Source organism: Peromyscus californicus, unplaced genomic scaffold (genome assembly GCF_007827085.1).
Source record: "Peromyscus californicus insignis strain IS unplaced genomic scaffold, ASM782708v3 Scaffold_24__1_contigs__length_46423439, whole genome shotgun sequence".
Classification (NCBI taxonomy): domain Eukaryota; kingdom Metazoa; phylum Chordata; class Mammalia; order Rodentia; family Cricetidae; genus Peromyscus; species Peromyscus californicus.
Window position 1 is genome coordinate 43,844,671 of NW_026294535.1, and position 20,932 is coordinate 43,865,602.

The 20,932-nt window shown below is 57.7% G+C and overlaps 1 protein-coding gene across 1 annotated transcript in view; it reads right to left on the reverse strand.

The window, feature by feature from the left end:
• Window positions 1-20,932, reverse strand: part of Lrp1 (LDL receptor related protein 1) — an 80,890-nt gene that overhangs the window by 23,826 nt on the left and 36,132 nt on the right. Inside the window, 27 exon segments of the mRNA XM_052753604.1 lie at window positions 571-760; window positions 2,688-3,065; window positions 3,330-3,454; window positions 3,536-3,687; window positions 4,439-4,565; window positions 4,688-4,817; window positions 4,990-5,124; window positions 5,414-5,545; window positions 7,219-7,353; window positions 7,747-7,887; window positions 8,061-8,210; window positions 8,423-8,517; window positions 8,601-8,775; window positions 9,172-9,399; window positions 9,913-10,041; window positions 10,161-10,405; window positions 10,860-11,024; window positions 11,189-11,393; window positions 12,380-12,577; window positions 12,722-12,967; window positions 14,043-14,243; window positions 14,568-14,750; window positions 17,513-17,680; window positions 19,261-19,341; window positions 19,703-19,819; window positions 20,232-20,357; window positions 20,482-20,622. Coding sequence (XP_052609564.1) covers window positions 571-760; window positions 2,688-3,065; window positions 3,330-3,454; window positions 3,536-3,687; window positions 4,439-4,565; window positions 4,688-4,817; window positions 4,990-5,124; window positions 5,414-5,545; window positions 7,219-7,353; window positions 7,747-7,887; window positions 8,061-8,210; window positions 8,423-8,517; window positions 8,601-8,775; window positions 9,172-9,399; window positions 9,913-10,041; window positions 10,161-10,405; window positions 10,860-11,024; window positions 11,189-11,393; window positions 12,380-12,577; window positions 12,722-12,967; window positions 14,043-14,243; window positions 14,568-14,750; window positions 17,513-17,680; window positions 19,261-19,341; window positions 19,703-19,819; window positions 20,232-20,357; window positions 20,482-20,622 — 4,498 coding nt within the window.

Sequence of the window (20,932 nt, forward strand, 5' to 3'; positions counted from 1 at the left end):
GCTCGCCAGCGGCCCACCCAGCGAAATGAGGAAAAACCAGGGCAAGCTGGAGACAGGCGGGCCAGCTTCCCTGCCCTGCTCAGGCCTGCCATGCCCAGTGCGGTAGACGGTCCCCTTGCTGTCCTCCTGTCCTGCTCCTTTCTTGCTTTTCCTGCTTTGAGGCCTTGTGCCCACAACCGCCTTCACGGTGCCCCTTGGTCACTGTACACGGCTGAGACCTCTGCTCAGCTAGGGGGCTTGAGCAGGCCCAGCCCAGGCCTTCCACATGCTCAGGTTCAGTGAACCTTCGTGGACGCTTTGAGTCCTAGCGTCACAAGGTACTTAGTCATGCTTTGAACATGGCTGGGTGACGAATGCTGATCACAAAGCATCCCCTACAGCCCTCAACCTTCCCTTGGGTTCTGACACTTGAATTATCATCCTTGTTCTACATCATGGAGGAAACTCAAGCTCAGAGAGATTATGCATCTCTCGGGGGCCACACAGCAAGAAACAGCGGCGCCGGCCTTTCCCACTCCCGCTCCCCGCTAGGTCCCCACCGCTCCCCACCCCTCGGGCCCAGCAGCTCACTTCTGGCACTCATCCAGCACAAATGCCCTTGGATGGTCGTCTCCCGACATGGTGATGACTGTCTCCCTCTCGAAGGCCCCCGGGCGCGTCTGGTCCACGGTGTGGCGGGTGATGGTGGATGTCGTGTAGCTAGTCCAGTACAGCGTGTCCCAGCCGCGGTGATAGGCCAGGCCTTCCACAGAGCCAACATCTGTGAAGAGACAGAAGCAGCTGTGGGTTGAGAGGGGCCAGAGAGAAGCTGAGGGGCAGCCTGGCAGGCGCAAAGCGGATGACTAGGCCCTATTCCACCGAGGAACTGTGGGATGTGGGAGTGTAGCTCAGAGACTCACCTCAACACCTCCATGTCACCTTATCACACCACCTGTGCCCACCTTCCTTCTCTTCCCCTGCCCCCCGACACTCGGCCTATGTCATACTCTGAGCTGGGGTTCCGTTTATCCGTGGTGCAGAGGTCTCAGGTAACTGAATCCTCCTGGGCCCAGACTGGAAGGACCCTACTTCCAGAGGCCTTGAGCCGGAACGTTTTGTAAAGCAGACTCGAGGTCGGGTTAAAGAACATGAACAGAGTCAGAGCTCGACCGTGGTGCAGGCCACGGCCAGGGGAGGCTCAGTGGCTCCTCAGTGCACCTCTGTGTGGCTGCCAGAGGCCGAGTACGCTGTAGGACGGACAGCGTGAAGGGAGGGGCCGGCTCCTAGTCTCTCCTGATGGAGCTGAGATTAGGAGTATCCCGTTTAGCGGCTGGGGATGGAGCCAAGGTCCTGTACATGCTAAGCACGTACTCCACCACTGAGCTCCACCAGCCCTTGGACACTCCATTTTCAGACACAGACAGGACATTGTGGAGAAAATGTCCCAGAATTCTGAAAGGACGGGCCTGTTCTGCTGCTGCTGTATAGGCTACATATGCTGTGCCTCGCTCAGTGCCTGGATGGTCTGTATGGACCTGTCGATGAAGAGAGGGAACTAATGGGGGCTGAGGATGAACCTCAGGTGACAGCGCTTGCCTAGCATGCACTAGGCTCTGGGTTCAAGTCCTAGTACATATAAAAAAGGCTAAGTAGTGCACACCTATAACCCCCGATGAGCCCAGCACTGGGGCAGGGCAAGGCACAGGCAGGAAGATCAGATGTTCACATCGAGGCCATCTGTGGCTACAAAGAAAGTTCAAAAAAAGGTGCGGGGGTGGGTGGGTGGGTGAGGGGGTGTGGGGGGTGTGGGGGGTGGGTGGGTGGCAAATGGGCCAAAGATGCCAAGCAGACAGCTTGAAGCTGAGAAAACAGAAGGGGCAAAGGACCGTACGAAAGAGCTGAAAGGCTGTCTTCCGCGGACAGCTCTGAGGTTTTCACTGCTCTGGTAGAGCCTCTGGAGGCTGAGCTCAGCCTGCATGTATGAGCACGCTTCTAAGACCCTGACTCCTACGCTGGGCGGTGGTGGTGCACGCCTTTAACCCCAGCACTTGGGAGGCAGAGGCAGGAGATCTCTGAGTTCAAGGCCAGCCTGGTCTACAGAGTGAGTTCCAGGACAGCCAGGGTTACACACAGAAACCTTGTCTGGGGGTGGGGAGTGGGGGGGGGGAAAAAGACCCTGGCTGAGGTCAGGTAGGACGCTCGCTGGAGTTACTGAATCCTACGTGACCAGAGTTGCACCTGGGCCCACGTCTGCTGCCGGTGGTGTGTATCCTGGGGCAGAATGGAAACGGTGCCAGGAAGGAACCGGCCTCCTTCTGGCTCCAAACAAGTGAAAATGTGCAGGTTAGTACACCGGCAGTGGATCTGGCCAGCCCTTAGGACAGCGGTCCTCAACCTTCCTAACACTGCGACCCTTTAACACGGTTCCTCATGTTGTGGTGATCTGACCATAAGATTATTCTCACTGCTCCTTCATTCATAACGGTAATTTCGTTACCGTTATGAATCGTAATGTAAATATCTGATATGTAGCAAATCTGACATGCCACCCTTGTGAAAGGGTCATTTGCCCCCACACGGGGGGTCTCGACCCACAGGCTGAGAACCCCTGCCTGAGGACCACATGGCAGGTGAGTTGGTGGGTGCCTGTGAGTCCGCGCTGACCACCCCTCCACACCCCTCCTGGGGAGGACTCAGGCTCGGCTCACTCTCCACGATGGTGGTCCTCCTGGAACCGTCGTCGTTGATCTGCTGGATGTTCCCGAAGTGGATGTCACTGAAGAAGATGCGGTTAGGGGTCCCCGGGGAGGTGCCCGCTCGGTAGTCAAAAGCCAGGGCAATGACGTTCTTCATGTGCTCGGGGTCTTCAAAGGGCTGCACCGGGGCGTTGAGGTTGCGCTCATCCGACAGGTGGATACTCTTGAGGATGGTACGCTCCGAGTAGAGCAGGTAGCCGGCATACTCCCGGCACGAGGCCCCATCTTCTGCCAGCATCCCGTGGGCACAGGCACAGGCTCGCTGTCCGCCACCCCGGTACAGGCACAGCTGCTGGCAACCACCGTTGGCTACTGCACACACATTGGTACCTGGGGACAGAGAGCATCGGAAGGTAGTTCAGTGTACAGTGTAAGGCTCTTTTGGTGCCTCTGTCCCCTGGGATCCCGGCTCGAAATTTCAGCCGAACCCTGCTCAGCCAAGGTATCGTATCCAATACCCAGATCTGTTCTGCTGCTCAGTCTTTCCGCCCCCAGCTCTTGTGAGTCACTGGAAAGTTCCTTGAAGGCTCCGACTTTTCTCCTGTCCCCTCTTCTTCCCAGACCAGGCTGCCCTGGCCCACCGCCCAGCCTCACCTTTCTGCCTGTCCCTGTTGAAGACCTTGATGTCTTTAAGCTGCACCCCGATGCCCGTTCTCAGGGGCACCGAGTCTGTGGCATTGTCTTTGCACCCGCGCTTGATGGAGCCGTTGGCGTGAGTTCTGGAGGGAGGAAAGGCGTGAGTAGGATGCCAGGAAGCCAGGAAGGAGAGACACCCGGGAGAAGCGGGGCACGGCCCTCACCTGTCACTCCAGTAGATGAAATCCTCAAACACGGACACCGAGAACATGTCCATGTTGTTGCTGGACAGGACCACCTCACGGTTCTCGCCCGTCTCCAGGTCGATGCGCTCGATCTTGTCCATCCGGGCATCACACCAGTACAGCTTCCCGCCCTGCAGGTCAGAAGTACCCACCTCACTTCAGGGCCCCAACTTCTAGTCAGTGTGTGCATCCCGGGCAGCAGAAAGTGTATGGGCAGCGCTACACCCTCTGCTCCTCAGTTTTAAATTTTTATTATTTATTATTATTGCCACTGTTTGAAGTATTGGAGACTAAACCCAGGGCTAAGCACGTTAGGGAACAGCTTCAGCCCCTTTCTTCTCTATTTATTTAAAGTTTTTGAGACAAGGTCTTTTTTGTTTTTGTTTTTCTTTTTTTTTTTTTTTTTTTTTTGAAATAGGGTTTCTCTGTGTAGTCCTGGCTGTCCTGGAACTTGCTCCGCAGATCAGGCTGCCCTCAGATCCACCGAGTTCCACCTGCTTCTGCCTCCCGAGTGTTGGGATTAAAGGCGTGCGGCCACCACAGCCTACAAGACAAGGTCTTAACTGGGTAGCCCAAGCTGGTCTTAAACTCACTATTAGAGCCAACACTGGCCTCAAACTTGAAGTGATCTCCTGTCCCAGCCTCTCGAGTGCTGGGGTTATATAGGCATTCACTACCCCACGCAGCTTTCTCGCATTCCACGCGGGGATGACCACCCCCACATCATCCTAGGGCAGATGACTGCTCTAGGTGACGGGTGGGTCAGAAGACTCCAGAGCACTTCCTGGTCCACGTCTAACCCTGATTTTGGTTATCCGCAGGGAAACCGGTAGGGAGAGGCACAGGGCCACCTACTCCATCAGCTCCGGGGTGTGTCCATACCTGATAGTCCACCGAGATGCCATTGGGCCAGCTGATACTGACATTCACTAACACCACTCTCTCTGTGCCATCTAGGCGAGACCGCTCAATGCGTGGGTAGTGACCCCACTCGGTCCAGAACAAGTACCTGCGGAGTAGGGATGGAAGCCGGGGGTCAGAGCCCGTACCATGCAGGCGCTGGGCCTTGTCAGTATAAACTGTGGTCACAGGGACAGGGCCAGATCCAAGCCAGCGTGCCTAACTCCTTACCCCTTCTCCGGGTGCACAGTGATGGCCCGAGGCTTGTCTAGACCCTGGGAAATGACCACGTAACGGAAAGAGCCATTGAGCCTGGCGACCTCGATGACGTCGAAGCCCTGGTCTGTCCAGTAGATGTTGCCTGAGGACAGAGTTGGTTCGGGAAGATTGGTAGAGAGCCAGGTACTTGGTCCCCTCCACCCAAATTTTCCCCCGAAGCTCCGGCTGGCTCCTGCCCATACCTTCTCAGACCTCGCGTCTCCTGGGCCTCTCTGCCTTTCCCCCCAGAGCCTCTCACCCCTTCCACAGCGCACCTGCAATCCAGTCCACGGCAATGCCTTCCACACGGCCAATGCCATTGGTCACCACATCCTCTCGCCACGTCTGGTCGCGCTTGGCCCGGCTGATGGTGCTCAGGCCCATGTCCACCCAATAAATAGTGTCGTTTTCTGGAAACAGAGGGGCAGGCGTGAGAATGGCCATCCATGCAGAAGCAAAACAAGGGGGGTCAAACCATGTGGAGGGTCGGGATAGAGGGACGTGAAGGCTGGAGGTGCCGGGCGCTTGCTGGAGGGGCGGGGTGTCGACCGACAGGAGGGAGGAAGGAGTGAAGCAGCTCTTCTGACTTCAGACTGCACACACCACACCCACCCACACACACACACACACTCACACACACACACGCACCCCGCTAAGCTATCGGGACATGTTGACCAGTCCCCAAGGCCAATAGCTCACCAGCATGGAAGTCGATCCCAACAGCCAGTGAAGTTCCCGATACAGGGACCAGGGCATCTGACTTGTCGTTGGGATCCAGTGGGATCCCCCGGATCCCCTCGTGCACAGAGTACAGGAGGAAAGAGCCCACACCTGAAACACAAGGACTCTTCAGGCATGCGCCTTACTGATGAAACCTGGCTCCTATCACCCTCAACCTGCTTTTCCTCGGCGTCCCTTCTGACCGTTTCGCCCAGTCATCTCCTTGACCTCGGCACACTCACACCGTGGTTTGAGGTCTGGAGCCTGGACGGGAGATGGCTGCTCACCTGACTGGGTGGAGCCTCTAAGGGCCCCAGCTCGGAGGGACCACATGCAGAACCAATAATCACCACCAGAGGGCAGAAAGAGACTTAGGTTTCTTTCTCAGCACCCGGCCCGCCACGTAATTCAACCCTGTGCCTTCCAAGGCCCTCAGGCGAGGCTGTGAGGATCAGAGCAGACAGCAACCGTGGAGAGACTCCAAAATCTAGATTCCCAGTTTGGCACTGGTTTTGACCTTAGTTTTCTCTTCATCCTGCGTCTACTCTATTCCTAATCCTTTTCCAACACAATGTTCCCGGCACCTATCTTGCTCCTGGGCCAGCCTCGTTCCCAGTTTTCCCAGGTCTTAGGAGGCACCACTGCCCATGCATCCCAGAATCCTCCCTGATCTCCATCCCTTTGACACAATAGGTGCCCAGATAAATTCCCCCCAATAGGCCTTGGTTGCTTGAGCTCTGTGAAAGGAAAAACAGCATTGTCAAGTGCATTTGGGGAACCCCAGACACTAAAGGTCTTCTCTTGAAAGATGCTCAGTGCACACAGGTACATTCAAGGCTCTGAGGTGCTGTGCAGCAAAAAACAAACAAACAAAAAAAAAAAAAAAAACCAACCACGTTTTCCACTTTCCTCGCCCAGAGTTCCCTTCTCTTACACCCACCCACATCAAAGCAGGAAGTTTCTGGCAGAGGACTTTAGGGAAAAGTACTGTCCTGGGGCAAGCCTGTAAATGAGCAAGTTCTTGTGAAATGTCTCGAGTCTCATCCCTCCCCTGAAAGCCAGCCTCTGCCCAGCCCGGAGCCCAGTCTCCTCACACACACACTTCTCACGGTCTCCTGACTGGTCTAACTGCCTCGGTTTCTCCCTCCCCCCCACCCTGTCAGCGTTCTGCCGCCAGGTTAATCTCCTCCAAACACCACTTTCCAGGCACACCTGACTGAGAACCCACAGGAGCCCCACCCTCCCTCACAGCCTTATCACAGACTTCCCACACTCTGCCCCACGCCGGGCTCAGGGGCCCTGGCCCTTGACGGCTTAGCTGCATTTCTTGCCTCTTGTATGGTATGAGTGTGTGTGTCCTCCGTGTGCACATGTGGTTGGATTAGAACTCAGGACTCAGGGCATGCTAAGGGCACTCTACCTCTGTACCACCGACCCATTTCTTCATTGTGCACCAAGCACCAAATTCTACCCGTTCTATAAACCCAGGGCACAGCATGCAATCTTCAGCCAAGCTGGCCTGCCTCTGTCACCCGGTGTCCACCTCACCAACACCTACAGCAGACGCTGGACCGTGGTCCAGCTTCTCGCTAGGCTGACCCCATCTTCTGGCTCAAGCTTTTTATCCATGGTACCCAGAAGAGTGATGCGTGATGAGCATCGAACCCTGAAGACGCCTGGTAACGGGTGATGAACACCGTCGTTCCCAATGCAGGATGTAGCAGTGTGGCGGGGTGGGGGGGTGGGGGTGTCCAAGGTCAGGCCGGGAGGTGGCGGGAACTGACCCTCGCAAGCTTGCTGTCCACTCCGGAGGCTGTAGCCCGCTGTGCACATACAGGAGCGAGTGGTCTCCGACGTCGGCAGGCAGAGCTGGGAGCAGTCTCCATTGTTGACGCTGCAGGGGTTGGTGCCCTCGCGCTCTGGGGAAGGGCAGCGGATGGAACAGAAGGGTTAGATGGCCTTCACGGGAGGCTCAGATACAGGCTTGGGCTGCTCGGTGACAGGGGGGTCACTGGATTCACCTTGGACCCGTCAGGGTCCCACCCCACCCAGCTCTCGGGCCTTTTGTCTTTTTAGGCCTTTGGACCTCCTAGCCAGACCGCGAGCCTACGCGACACCGCAGTGGAGATCAGGAAAAGGGGTCCCTGTGGTGATGAGCGGAGCCCAACCCACCCTTTACTCCCCTGGCCCACTGCTCCGGCAGGCTGCTCACGGTGACAGCTTTGAAGCCCCTCACCACCCCCATCCCCCCCGCCGCCGCCGCCACCGCCGCCGCTGCCCTCTGGATACCACGCCCCTCGCCCACTGCCTACCCAGCTGGATGCTCTCGTCGTACACTTTCATATGCATAACCAGCGTGGTGCTATTCCGCAGCACCACGGACCCGGAACCATCCGCCTTGTTGCATGTGCCCATCTTCTCCGACAACTGATCTGCCCACCACAGCTTGTCCCCTGGGGCAACAGGAGGGAATAAGACCCTTGGGAAAGCCCTCTACTCAACCCTCCTGCAAAAGTCACTAGGCTTACGGAGTGGCCAGTGGTACCCAGGAGATCCCCACCATCCATTCTGCCAACTGCGCCCGGCCTGCCCTCCTATTATCCCCCACTCCCAGCCAAGCCCTCACCCATGATGGCCAGGGCAGTGGCCTTGCCCAGCTGGCTCCGCATGGTGTCAATGATCTCCAGCCCGCTCCCGTCTAGATTGCAGCGGTTGATGGTGTGGTTCCCAGAGCTGATCCAGTAGAGTTTGCTTTCAGGGAAGTCAATGGCCAACCCTGGGAGAGGAATGGGGGTCACAACCACGGAGCCTGGCACCAGGGCCGCACCCAGGGCTGGGAACGGAGAAGGGTGTATGGATCCGGGAAAAGCTGGGGTGAGAACAGGCACTAAGCTGGGGATTGGAAGAGGCCGAGGGCACCAGAGAGACACTAGGAACACCTAACTGGGGAGTCGGAGGCCTGCAGGAGCGGGCAGGGAGAGCGCGTACCCACAGGGCCCTTCTGGCCACTGAAGAGCAGAGTGCGGTTGCTGCCGTCCATGTTGGCCATGCTGATGTTGTCACCGTCGGTCCAGTAGAGCTTGCTGGGAAGAGGACCAAGAGAGGGTAAGAGTCCTCTCCTTCCCTCCTCACACGGGTGCTCCCCAGCCCCGAGCCGCAGACTGACCCACGAAGCGGGTGGACGACCAGGCCATGAGGCTGCTCCAGACCCTGGACCACCGCGTTCTTGAAGGAGCCGTCCAGCCGGGCCACGTTAATCTGCTTCTTGTTGGTGTCGTAACTCGTCCAGAACAGATTTCGGGACACCCAGTCCACAGCCAGCCCATGGGCATTTGGTAAGTCTGAGGGCATAAACGGGGAGTCGGTGGTTGGTATATGCAGGGTAGAGGATGAGGAGAATATGGTTTCTAGGGAATGAGGGCCAAGAAACTGGGTCTAGCCGGGCGGTGGTGGTGCATGCCTTTAATCCCAGCACTTGGGAGGCAGAGCCAGGAGGATTTCTGTGAGTTCAAGGCCAGCCTGGGCTACAAAGAGTTCCAGGACAGGCACCGAAACTACACAGAGAAACCCGTCTCGAAAAACCAAAATAAACAAACAAACAAACAAATAAATAAAATTTTAAAAAAGGAAGAAACTGGGGCTAGAGCACTAAGCAGAGACGCGGTTTGGAGAAAGAACGTCAGGACTATGGGGGACATGATTGGTGCCAGCCCTGGGGTCGGGGACAGCGCCAGAACCTGCAGAGACGACCGTCTCCACGCCTGTGCCATTGATGAAGGCCCGCTTGATGGCTTGTGTCCGCACGTCGGACCAGTAAACCCGCTGCTCGCGGGCATCGTAGTCCAGCACCGTGACGTTGTCGATGTCGGGCACCGTGAAGGAGATGATGTAGTTGTAGTAGGGAGCGTCCAGGTCCACACCCCGGATCTCCATCTGACGTGCGTACAGCAGGAACTTCTTAAACTCTGTGGGGCGCAGGCCGGTCACCGAAGGCAGTCTCTTGCCTTCAGGGTTCCTGCCTAGGTTAGGTCCCTCCCCCGAGTCCCCCCCCCCCCCCCCCCCCCCCCCCCCCCCCGATGATGTTCGCTTTCACTATGACAGCGGTTCTCAACCGTCTTAACTCTTCAAACCCTTTCACACAGCGCCTCATGGTGTGGTGACCCCCAACCACAAAATTATTTCATCGCTACTCCGTAACTCTAACTTTGCTACTGTTACGAATCATAAATATCTAATACGCAGCCTATCTGATATGCGACCCCTGTGAAAGGGTCATTCGCTCCCCCCAAAGGGGTCACGACCCCACAGGTTGAGAACCACTACAAAGAGGAAGTTCCGCCTCTGACAGTCTGCTGACAGCTGTGGCAGGAAGTTTGGGAGTCCCTCCTTCAGCCATTCCTTTGCTTAACACGAGGGACCTCAGACCTCCCCTTCGGCCTCAGTTTACCCGTGGCCGTTGGGGGGAAGCGGCTTCTTACCGTAGCAGGTGGTATTGTCTTTGAGCTTCATGAGGTGGGGGCAGGCACAGGACACGGTCCGGTTGTAGTTGATGAGGCAGAGGTGGGAACAGGGGCCCCGGCCCCCGTTGGCCTCGCACGGATTCGGAGCTGACCCGGAGAGAAGACCGCAAGAACATCTTACGACGCGATCCCTACCCGGTCCTTCCCATCGGGGTCCCACCCTACCCGACGCTCACGCTCCGTGCCGGCACAGGCCCCTTCCTTACCCATGGGCTGCCGGGAGGGGTGATACACCTGCAGGTCGAAGGGCTGCGTGTTGGTCCTCTGCACCACGGTGACGTTGTGGCCCGTCCACTTGTTGGCCTTGGCCAGTGTGTTTGTTCGCCAGTCGGTCCAGTACACCTCGCCCCCGTACAGCGTCACCGCAAATGGGTGTGACAGGAATTCATGTCCCCGAAGCACCTCCATGTGACCGGAGCCGTCGTACCGGGCTGAGTAGATGGCATCCGACCTGAGAGTGTGATCGCGGGAACAGTGAGGGTCTCGGCGAGGTGCCCCGCCAACAGGGGTACACCAGGGAACGCCTTTCCTGAGCCCCGTCGGGTGACCAAAGAAAGAACGCAAGACCGAGCGGGGACGGGATGGGGTGGGATTGGGATCCTAGCCTTATGACCCCCAAGGGGAGTCTTCCAGATTTCCAGGCTTGCAGATGGCACCTGGAGCTCTGGTGTGAGTTAGGAAAAAAGGCACCTCCTCTTCGTTCCGGGCAGGCAGAGCCCTCCGCAGAGGACACAGGGTGTGTGCGAGGGGAGGCTGGGTAACTGCAGATCACAGCCCGGCGTTTCTTCTGACCAGTCTTCCCCATCCCTTGCCCCCAATCCTCTCATAGCGCTGGCCGTGCCTTTGCCCCTCCCCATGCCCGGGTACTGCCGCCTCAGCCCCAGTTGGTAGAGAGTGATGCTCACCTGGCATCAATCCAGAGGATACGCTTCTCCAGATAGTCCACAGTGAGCCCGTTGGGCCAGCCCCCGGAGCCCGTCTCTCGGTGGATGGTACGGCGTCCAGCCCCACTCATGGATGCTGCCTCAATTCGTGGCAGGCTGGCATCCCAGTCTGTCCAAAACAGAATCCTAGGGAGAGAGTGAGAAAGACCAAAGTTGGGGGTAGTAGTACCCCAGGTAAAACATGTTGGGGGGACCAACAGTACCAAGACAAGCGTCCCTGGCCAGGCGGAACAGAACATCGGGGACCACAGGGCGAGGGAGGGATAGGAAGGAATGGACACACTCCTCACCCATCCCGAGGGTCCAGGGCAATTGCCCTTGGGTGCTCGATGTCACCCGCCAGCAGAGTAGTCCGGAGGGTTCCGTCCAGCTTGGCCACCTCGATCTGGTCGAGGTTGCTCTCTACCCAGTAGATGTTGCCTGCAATCCAGTCTACAGCCAGACCCTCTGGTGTGGCCAAGCCATACTGAATCACTACCTCAAAGCTGGTCAGGGCTAGGAAGAGAGGGTTAAAAGTGATTAGAGACTCGGGGGTGGGGCAGGGCGGAGGTGTAGATCCTAGGGTCCCTCAACGACCCACCCTCACCCTGACACTCCTGCCAAGTCCTCTGACGGGTCTGGCTCCCACGGGTGGCATCCCCAAGGCCCCCCCTCTCCTCACCCAGGCCTCCTTCCCACCAGGAGGTGAGTGGAAAAGGGGTTTCCTGGAGGAGGTGGTGAGGGCAGCCACGTCCTGCATGGGTGCTCAGATGGGCTTAGCTGGGAAAGCAGGTCAGGGAGGGTGGAAGCTTCTGGAAACATGTTTGGACACAGTATGAGGATGCTGGAACTTGCTAGAAATTACTCCACAGAGTGTCCTGAAGATATTCTACGTTAATATGTCCACCCGTCTTATTATTTTAGAAACTGTGGTGAACAGATCGGTTTCCTTTAGCTATTCTGGCAATGGACATCTGAGAGGTTTTCAAGTTTCCTTGATCATCAACGATACAAACTCCTCTAGTAAAACATGCCTTTTTCTTGCCTGCGTTCAGATGCCACCTCCTCGGGGACCCACCTTGACACATCATTTAAAACTGTCTGTCTGGATCAATGCTGTGTCTGGTGCCCAGTGTACAACAGATGCGTGATACTGAGCCTGTGATGGCTCAGGCTACCATGAGACAGAGGCTCAGGTATTCCAGCCCCACGTGCATTTCCCTTCTAAGCCTGAAATTCCAGGGTCGGGGAGCCAGTCTCCAGGCCATTCCAAGGAAAGGGCGATCGTCCCATTAATTATCAGGCTTAGCAGCAATGCTGGCGATAATTATGGGCATCAGGCCCTGAGACCCACAGCAAAATCTAACCCAATTAACAGGGGGGTGGGGGGTGGGGAGCTGGAGCCTCCGCTCTGGGGCCACCTGGATCTGGGTCCGTGACCCTGAATGCCCAAGTGCCATCTGTGTGCCATCCTGGCACCGCTCCCGGACCCAGCGAGTCACCTCCATTGTCCAGCAGCTTCCCACGGTAGATCTTGTCTTCTACCACGTCGGTCCAGTAGAGGGCGCTCTGGCTGAGGTGGAAGTCGAGGGCAATGGTATTGCGCAGGCCGGGCACTAAGACGCTGTAGTCCCCCTTGTGAAGGTCGATGCGCCGTATCTCGTGGCGATTGGAGAAGATGATGAAAGGTTTGAAGGGATCTGGTGGGAGGCATGCGGTCGGGTCAGCAAAGGGCGTACCCAAGGGTCTCTGTCGGCGGCCCCAGCCTTCCGTGTTTGGCCACTGCAGCTCAGGGACATGGCCAGGACTGCGTGGCTGGTTCACCACACTCCACCACGTCTTACCCAGACTGCGGCAGCTCTCGCCATCGGCCTCCAAGACCCAGCCCTCGTAGCAAGAGCACTTCACGCTGAACTTGTTCTGGTCACACTTCTGGCTGCATTTGAGGTGCTTGGCACAGTAGCTCTGGATCTGGCAGGTGTGGTTGTCAGGTCCCAGCTCCATGCCCAGGGGGCAAGAGCACACGATGCCTTCGCCAGGAGCCACCGAGCAGTTGTGACTACAGCCACCGTTGTTCAGAGAACATTGGTCTGCGGGGACAGGCAGGGGACAGGTCCAGGGTCAAGATCTGGGAGGAGGCAGGACAAGGCTCTGCGGAGCCTTCAGGTTTCTTGGACCCCATTCCAAGCCCTGGAGCCCTACCCACAGCCCCTGCGAGGCCCCACTTCGCTTCCCAGGCTCCTCAGGACTAGGATTGGAACACCAGAACCTGACATCGAGCGCCATCACCCCTTCCTCCCCACACCTCTCTCCGCCATGTTCCTGTACCCTCTTGGGTCGGTGGCGGCGGGGAGCTGGGCATTTTGCCTCCTCTCTGGGAGAGTCCTTAGGTCAAGGCCCTTCCTCTGATCTCTCCCTGCTCAGGTGTAATTTGGGGGAGGGCGCAGAGGGGAATGCCCTGGAACTTGTTGCCCTGCTACCACCCTGTCAGCAGTTCCTGGGCCCGTCTCAGATGGCTTCACTCCTCCCTTTCACAGAAGTCAGGTGTCCTGTTTGCTCTGGGACAGTGAGGTTGCTCTGCTCAGACCTTCAACTCACCCCTGAACCTGACCCTGTACCGACTCACTCATTCTGCACATTTTGCTCATTTCCAGTTAAAATTCCCCTCCACCAGAAGTCTGCTCAGACCACACCTCCACCCTGGACCTCACCTCCAGCCTGGCCTCGCTATTCAGTGGTCCGACTGAGGGCGTCTATTCCAGGTCAGAAGTCCTAAACACTCCCTCCCTTGCCAGGCCTTCAGAGTGGTATGACTCTGGACTACTTTTTTTTTTTTTTTTTTTAATATTTATTTATCTTGGAGTTACGGAGGGTGGTGAGCCGCCAGGTGGGTGCTGGGAATTGAGCCCGGGTCTTCTGGAAGAACAGCATGTACTCCTAACCACTGAGCCATCTCTCCAGCCCCTGGACTACTTTATTTAGGGCCCTAATGCCTCCTCCGCTGCCTCACTGGGCCACCTTGTCGAGTAAATGCTGTGGTCGTGGGGCGCCTCGCACAGGGCCAGGGCAAGCCCTAGGTCAGTGTAGACGGCTGGACACGCCCTGACGACTGCCCGCTCCTCCCGGCCCAGACGCCCCTCCCCACGGCTGACCCCAGGGCCTCACCACAGAGCTCGCCCTCGTCAGAACCATCCCCGCAGTCATCCTTGCCGTCACACAGCTTGTCGGGGGGCAGGCAGACGGAGGTGTTGTTGGCACAGGGGTGGGAGGGCGGCCTGCAGGCCAGGGCCTCACAGTTCTCCTCATCCGAGTTGTCTTCGCAGTCGCTGTCGCCGTCACACACCCACGCTTTGCTGATGCAGCGAGCTGAGGGACGGGACGGGACGGGGGCAGCACTCAGGAGCCAGGCCTGGAAACTGGGACTCTCTGTGCCCTGCCCAGACCCAGTGGGCTGATCTAACAGGGTCATCACGGAGGTGCTTTGGAGCCCACGGTGAGCCATGAAGCCTTTTCTGTCATATTCTCACGGGTGACTAAGACGGCAGGAACCCGCAGGAGGTGCTGACGCGCGACTCTGGCCCTTTCTGGCCCTCCCCTCCCCACAACACTATGCCACGGCCAAGTTTTCAAGATGGCTTCCTCCTAACCCACGCCGCCACGTCTGAGGTCCCCCCCTGGTCCTCTTTTCACCTGAGTCCTTGCAGCCAAACTTGACATTTGGGTCACAAACGTGGGTCACCCCTTCACAGCTCTTCTCGTCACTGGAGTCCATGCAGTCCGTGTCTCCGTCACAGCGCCACCGCAGGGGGATGCACAGCCCGTCCAGCCGGCACTGGAACTCATCGGTATGGCAGCCACCAGGAGGTCTTGTGGCTGGAGAAGACGGGGCATGCGGGGGGTGGAGGGGTGTACATCAGGAGGGAGAGGCACTCTGGGTCAGACCTTTCCCACCACCTCTGCCTAGTCTGGATGCCGAGCTGAGGAGGCCTGGGGCATTCTGTGAGCCTGCTGATAGCCCGGAAGCCCTCACCCATCAAGAGACTCAGTTGTCACACCTTCAAGGGCCCCCAGTGGTCATCTTATCTAATGGCCCCTTTTCTACCCTCAGGTCGTGGGACCGCTAAGCATTTTGTCAGGGCGGAGCTCAAATGCACCAACCTAATGTGCTTCTCTCATTGACTCCACACTCACTGAGTGCCAGGGATGTGCCATCCCAGGGGCTGGCAGAGACTAAGATCAAGTTCCCGCCCCTACATAACTTAGAGTCTAGTGGAGGAGACAGATCAAGGCTCTGACTTCGAGCAAGGACACACGCTGTGGAGACAAGACCAGTAATGGTGCCAGCCTCGTGGGGCGACACTTCAGACAAGACGGCCTCTGAGCAGAAATCGTCTGGGCAGGGACAGGAATTAAGGGAGCGTGAGCCACTAAGATATCTGCACACCTAGCAAAGGAAAACCCAGTGTGAAGCCGAGATGGGCCAATAGAGTCAGAAGTCGGGAGGGAAGGGGTAGGAGGCGGAGCATGGGTCAGAGGTGGGTGAGTGAGGGGCCCAGAGGTCTCAGCAATTTTTTCCCATGTGTGCAGAGAACCGGTGTAGCCTGAGGGCAGGGTTGGGGCACAAGCTCACTGCTCCATCCGACCCTGTAAGGCCGGCAGCATAGCGGAAATGCCACCCAAGTGTGAACACTGGCCAGGTACTGGGCTGGGTCTTGTGCTCTGGTAGTGTGCCCTCTGCTCCATCCTCCCTGCCATGACAGGCCTGGTGCTGTCTTCTCAGGTCTCAACTCTCACCAGCGGCCTATGATCTGACTCTCCTTCCCTGAGGGGCCTGCAATCTAATTTCCTTCCGGAGTTGTCTTCAAAACATGTCGCCAACATTGTACCGTTGCCTCCAGGTCAAGCCTCGGCCTGACTCTCACATGCTATTGGAAGTCGCCGCTTCCGGAGTAGCCGCATTCCCTTGTCAAAGCAGGAGGCCTCTCTCATCCGACTGCCTGGCCAGCCCGCACCTCTGGAAGTGTTCGGTTTCTCCTCTCGTCTTTACCTTCAGAGTCCCCAAGCCGCCCTCCGCCCCCAGAGGAAGTCTCACACTCTCCTATAGTCTAATCACCAGCCTCCTGAAGGGTCCTAGGCCATGCCAGCTCAGAACTACGGGCTAACTATCGCTGCCAATCAGGTCTCTGATCCCACACACCAGGCCCCACCCATCCCATCTCCACCGACTGCCTGCAGGGGAAGTCCAGGCAGAGGAGACATCCATCCAGGTCTTCCCAGCTTGTTGGGCAACACCTGCTTCACACAGCCTGTAGGGATTCCTTCCTAGACCCCCAAGTCCTTTTTAGAGACGATCCTGAAGACCGAGTTACTGTTTCCTGATCCTCCCGCGACCCTCTTGGTTCTGTCTCTCAGCTGGATGCACAGCGGGTGGTCCATGGCACCCAGTATTCACAATTCTAACTCTGAGGCAGAGATTGTAGCAGGTGGGCCAGGGGCCACGTAAGGCTTGAGGAAATGTTAGGTGTCATGAGTTGAACTACAATCCTTAAAAGGATGCTGAAGCACCCACCACACCTGTCAAGGCCTCCTTGTTTGGCAATAGTGTCTCTGCCGATTGAAATCACTGGGGTCATAAAGCCTAATTAACAGTGTTAATGTCTCTATAAAAAGAAAAATGCAGACCCAGGGTCAAACCCACTCAGGGAAGACACTATCGGACGGTGAAGGCGGAGCTAGGGTAAAGAACCTCGCACAAAGGAAGGCCAAAGGTTTCCGGAGAAGCAGGGACGTGCTTTCCTTCATGGCTGGGGAGGAGCCAGCCCTGAGGACAGTTTGCTCTTCAGGACTGTGTAGCAGTGAGCTCCTGTTGTTTAAGTCACTCAGTTTGTGGTAATGTGCTACAGAATCCTTAGGAAACTAATATGCCTGCGTTAAAATAGAGTAAATATCACAGGGGGAAAAAAGGCATTTCAGACTTTTCCAAAAGCCAGAACAATCGTAGATCTGCAGTCTTTTATGGTAGCGATGGTCCAGAGCTAAAAAACTAACACCCCCAGAGAGGGCCGGTCCCTCCAGGAACCTCAGCCTCCCCCAAGAGGCCTCTCCTGGGCACTGGGTGGGTGCCTTCCTCGCTCCTTCCAATCCTCTGTACTCTTCTTTCTTTTTGAGACAGGGCCTCACTCCACAGCCCAGACCTTGCACCTTGAGATGGATCCTCCTGCCTCAGCCTCCTCGTGTGGTGGGATTATCGGTATGAGCCACCATGCCTGGTTAAATGTCCCGTCAATCCAATGCTCTACCAGACACATCCCTGTGGCTGCGTTTCTGCGCCTACCTCACCAACCCCCGCTATCAGGGCCGCCCGCCCCACTTTGTAAGGGAAACTCAGAGGCCCACAGAGATGAAGTAAGTTGCCCAAGGCCACTCAGATAACAAGTTGCAGATCTGCAAACCTAAGGCCACCCGACTGCCAGGCTCTCGATCTTAACAGAGTGTGGCAATGATCTGCCAGCAATCTCTTCTTTTCCCCCCGAGACCGGAGCCTCCTCAAGGACAAGAGGCAAACCTCAGCGACCTCAGGGTGGGGCGGGTGGACGGATGGACAGACGGGCCGAGTGCCGGTCCAGGGGACTCACCCTGGTTGGTACAGTTGGCGTGCGTCTCGTCGCTGTAGTCCCCGCAATCGTTGTCCCCGTCACAGGTCCAGTGCTCGGGGATGCACCGTCCGCTGTTGCACTTGAACTGGGTGCTAGAGCAGGAGTGGCTGCAGCCGGCCTCGTCGCTGTTGTCCCCACAGTCGTTGTCTGGGGCGGGGGCGGGGGGGGGGGGGAAGGGGGAGAAGGGGAGAGTCGGAAGACCTGGTCAGCGGGACCACCTTTTCTGTGACCCCGGCTCGGCCCACTCGGCCCCGCGTTCCCACCCACAGCCCACCCCACCCCACGCCACCCACGGAGAAAACAACAAACAGAAAAGTCACAGAAACAAAACTGCATAGACTGCAGCATGCACCATGGCCCACCGGGTGGGGAGGGCAGGGGTGGGCTCCAGGAGGACCCCTCCCTTGAGTCTCAGAAAGCTGAGGGTGGGGACATCCTTGGCAGCAGAGTGTGGGAACAGGAACCTCTTACGTCTGGGGGGCTAGGTAGAGGTTCCTCTGGTTTGGGAGAGGAAGGAAGGTCTAGGTGAGACCTTGCCGGCTGGAAAGGCCTGAGTCTGGACATGGCCAGACACTGGCCCTGGGTGCTGACTCCCGGGGGTTCGCCTGTAGCTGAGGTTAGGGAATTCTGAAGTAGGTGTCTGGGTGAACATCCTGCCTCCTAAGCCCTGGAGGGCCTTCCTCTCGCACTGACAGGACTTACAACACTGAGGCTGGCCGGTCCTCTGGAGTGTGCTCCCGCTCCCCTGTGACTGGATTAGCTTTTCCTCCCCCCCCCCCCCCCCCCCCCCCCCGGTCTCAGCGTCCTCCGTATCTGTCGCTCTCTCTCCTCTGAACTACCCCCTGTGTCCTCTCTGCCGCCTCGACCCTGTGATTTCCTCTCCTGCCTCTGCTGCTTCTGTCTGTGTGTCTGTGTGTGTGTGTGTGCCCCGGCAGCCCTGGGCCGGGGAGCCTAGGGGACTGGGGTTCTGGGGTGATGGTGCATGTGCTTCTATGCACTGACCGGCAGGCTCAGGACAGGTCTTTTCGTCAGAGCCGTCCCCACAATCCTTCTCTGAAACACAGAAACCGCCGGGACGACCATTGGCACTTGACACACAGCAAGGAGGAGGGTATCGCGGCACTGACCCAACCCATCCTCACACGTGAGCCAGGGCTGGAGCCACCAGGACAGCCCATCACCACACCACACCACACCACACACCACACCACAGGACAGGACAGAGCCCGGAACAGCACACACAACAATCACTTGCACGTGTGATTACGCACACCGCGGCCTCTGTGACTCAGGGCGGACATCACCTGGTCCATGGCTGACCTCCAGGTGTGCTTCCAAGCCTGAAGCCCAGAGCCTGGGGCATGCAGTAAGGACCCGGGGAGATAGAGCATGGAGGGAGAAGGGGACCTGCACGAAGCTCCTTGTTTTCCCTTCTAATCCTATTCAACATTCCTCAGCCCCTTGAATCCTGCCAGAGGGGTGGGCAGCTCTGCCCAGCCGAGGCAGGAATGATGCAAGGTAGAACCTTCCCTCCGCCCGCCTTGGTGCCCCCATGGCATTCCTGGCTCCTCCTCTTTTCTCTTAGCCAGTCCCTCAGGGGTTCAGTGTCCTGCAGAGAACCCCAGCTTGAGTCTAAGATCTCGCCCTTCTCCATCTGGGGCCTGGCGGTGGCTCCTGGCTTTCCTAGGAGCTGCAGGGAGGGGGAGGGGGAGGAGGTCAACTCTTACCATTGTCACACCGCCAGTTGATGTTGATACATCTGCCATTGTTGCAGGTAAACTGAGTCAGGGGGAAGCAGGTGGGATAGGCTGTGGGGAGAAGGAACAGTTGAGTCGGGCCCTCAAAGTCACACATTCTCACGCTGAGCAGGCGGTGAAGGGGGGCCCTCCCTTACATAAGGAGGAGCCTTTAGCCAGATGGGGATGAGAGGCTCATCAGGACACTGCTCATTCACCCCTGCTAGGCACCAACGCAAGCACTGAGCGCCCCCCCCCCCCGCCACCCCCCGCTCCCCCAAATCAACGCTGTGATGGAGGTGCCACTGTTAGATCCCTAATGTAGACAAAACTCACCAAGGCCACAGAGATAAGGTACACAAGCTTCTCCCGCCCCCACCCATGAGATGCCCCCTCCCCTCGGCCAGCCCGGCTTCCCTGCCTTCCCTCTTACCACATGAGGCTGACTCATCGGAACGGTCCCCACAGTCATCGTCCAGGTCACAGGTCCAAGAGATGGGGATGCAGCGGCCGCTGGCACAGGAGAACTGGTTGGGTGGGCAGGTGCGAGCTGGGGTGGGGGTGGGGGGCCAGATGCAGTGTTCATCATCCAGTCCTCTCTTCCTATCCTACCCTCCCCCATCATCTTCTGCTCCCATGCCTGCTCTGTTTGAGGTGTTATTTTCTGGTGTCCCCAATCACACCGGTGCCTGACTCCATCTCCCAAGGGGGTCTCAGGGATCTTTGGGAAAAGGCTCCATCCACATTTCTCTTCACCTCCATTTAGAGTTGTACCCGCTTCCCCATAAACCCAGCTCCTCCGTTGGTCTGCACATCCTGGCAGGGAACGGTAGACCCCCACCCCCCTGCCCAGGACCCCTTCCCTCCGCTCTGAGCACACAGGCTCTTTTCCTTCCTTCCCTAGGCTTCCCTGTCTTCCCAGGCCTGGCTCCCCATCTGCGGCGCCCCGACCCATTCCCCACCTGAGCAGGTGGCATTGGACTCATCCTCGCTGTTCCCACAGTCGTTATCTCCGTCACAGAGCCAGCGGTTGGGGATGCACCGGTTGTTCTCACACTTGAATCGGTCCGAGGGGCAGGTGTGTTGGTCTGGGGAGGGCGAACAGGTCAGGGGGTCAGTGAGAGGGTCGGGTCTCCAGGTCTCGGTCCACTCAGGTACCGGCACTCGCAGAGCCTTGCCGCCTGGCCACCCGGGGTGGGAGGGGTGACTCACGGCACAGCGCCGGGGCCTCGTCACTGTTGTCCAAGCAGTCATTGTCCCCATCACACTTCCAGCGCTCCTGGATGCAGCGGCTGTTGGCACAGGCAAACTCGCCCGGCTGGCACTGGGGTGGGGGCACGTAGGATGGGTTCGCTGTGGACACCACAGGAGCGGAGAGGAGGTTAGACCCAGGCCCCGGTGCTGAGACTCCTGTACGTCTCTTTTGATTTGTTTTCGACAATACACAGAGCAATTTTTTTCCCCTAGTACATAATTCTCCACGAGCGAATTATTTGGTTAGAAGCGGTAACTCTTTCTCGGGCAACACGGCAATTTCTGTATCTCCCTGAAGTAACAGCCTCCAAGAGAGCCCATGACCACACGTCAGAGATTTGAGGGGTCCACGGCTGACTTCCTGAAACGCCCTCAGGAGGCATCTCAGGGGCCCCCAAGGTCCTGCCCT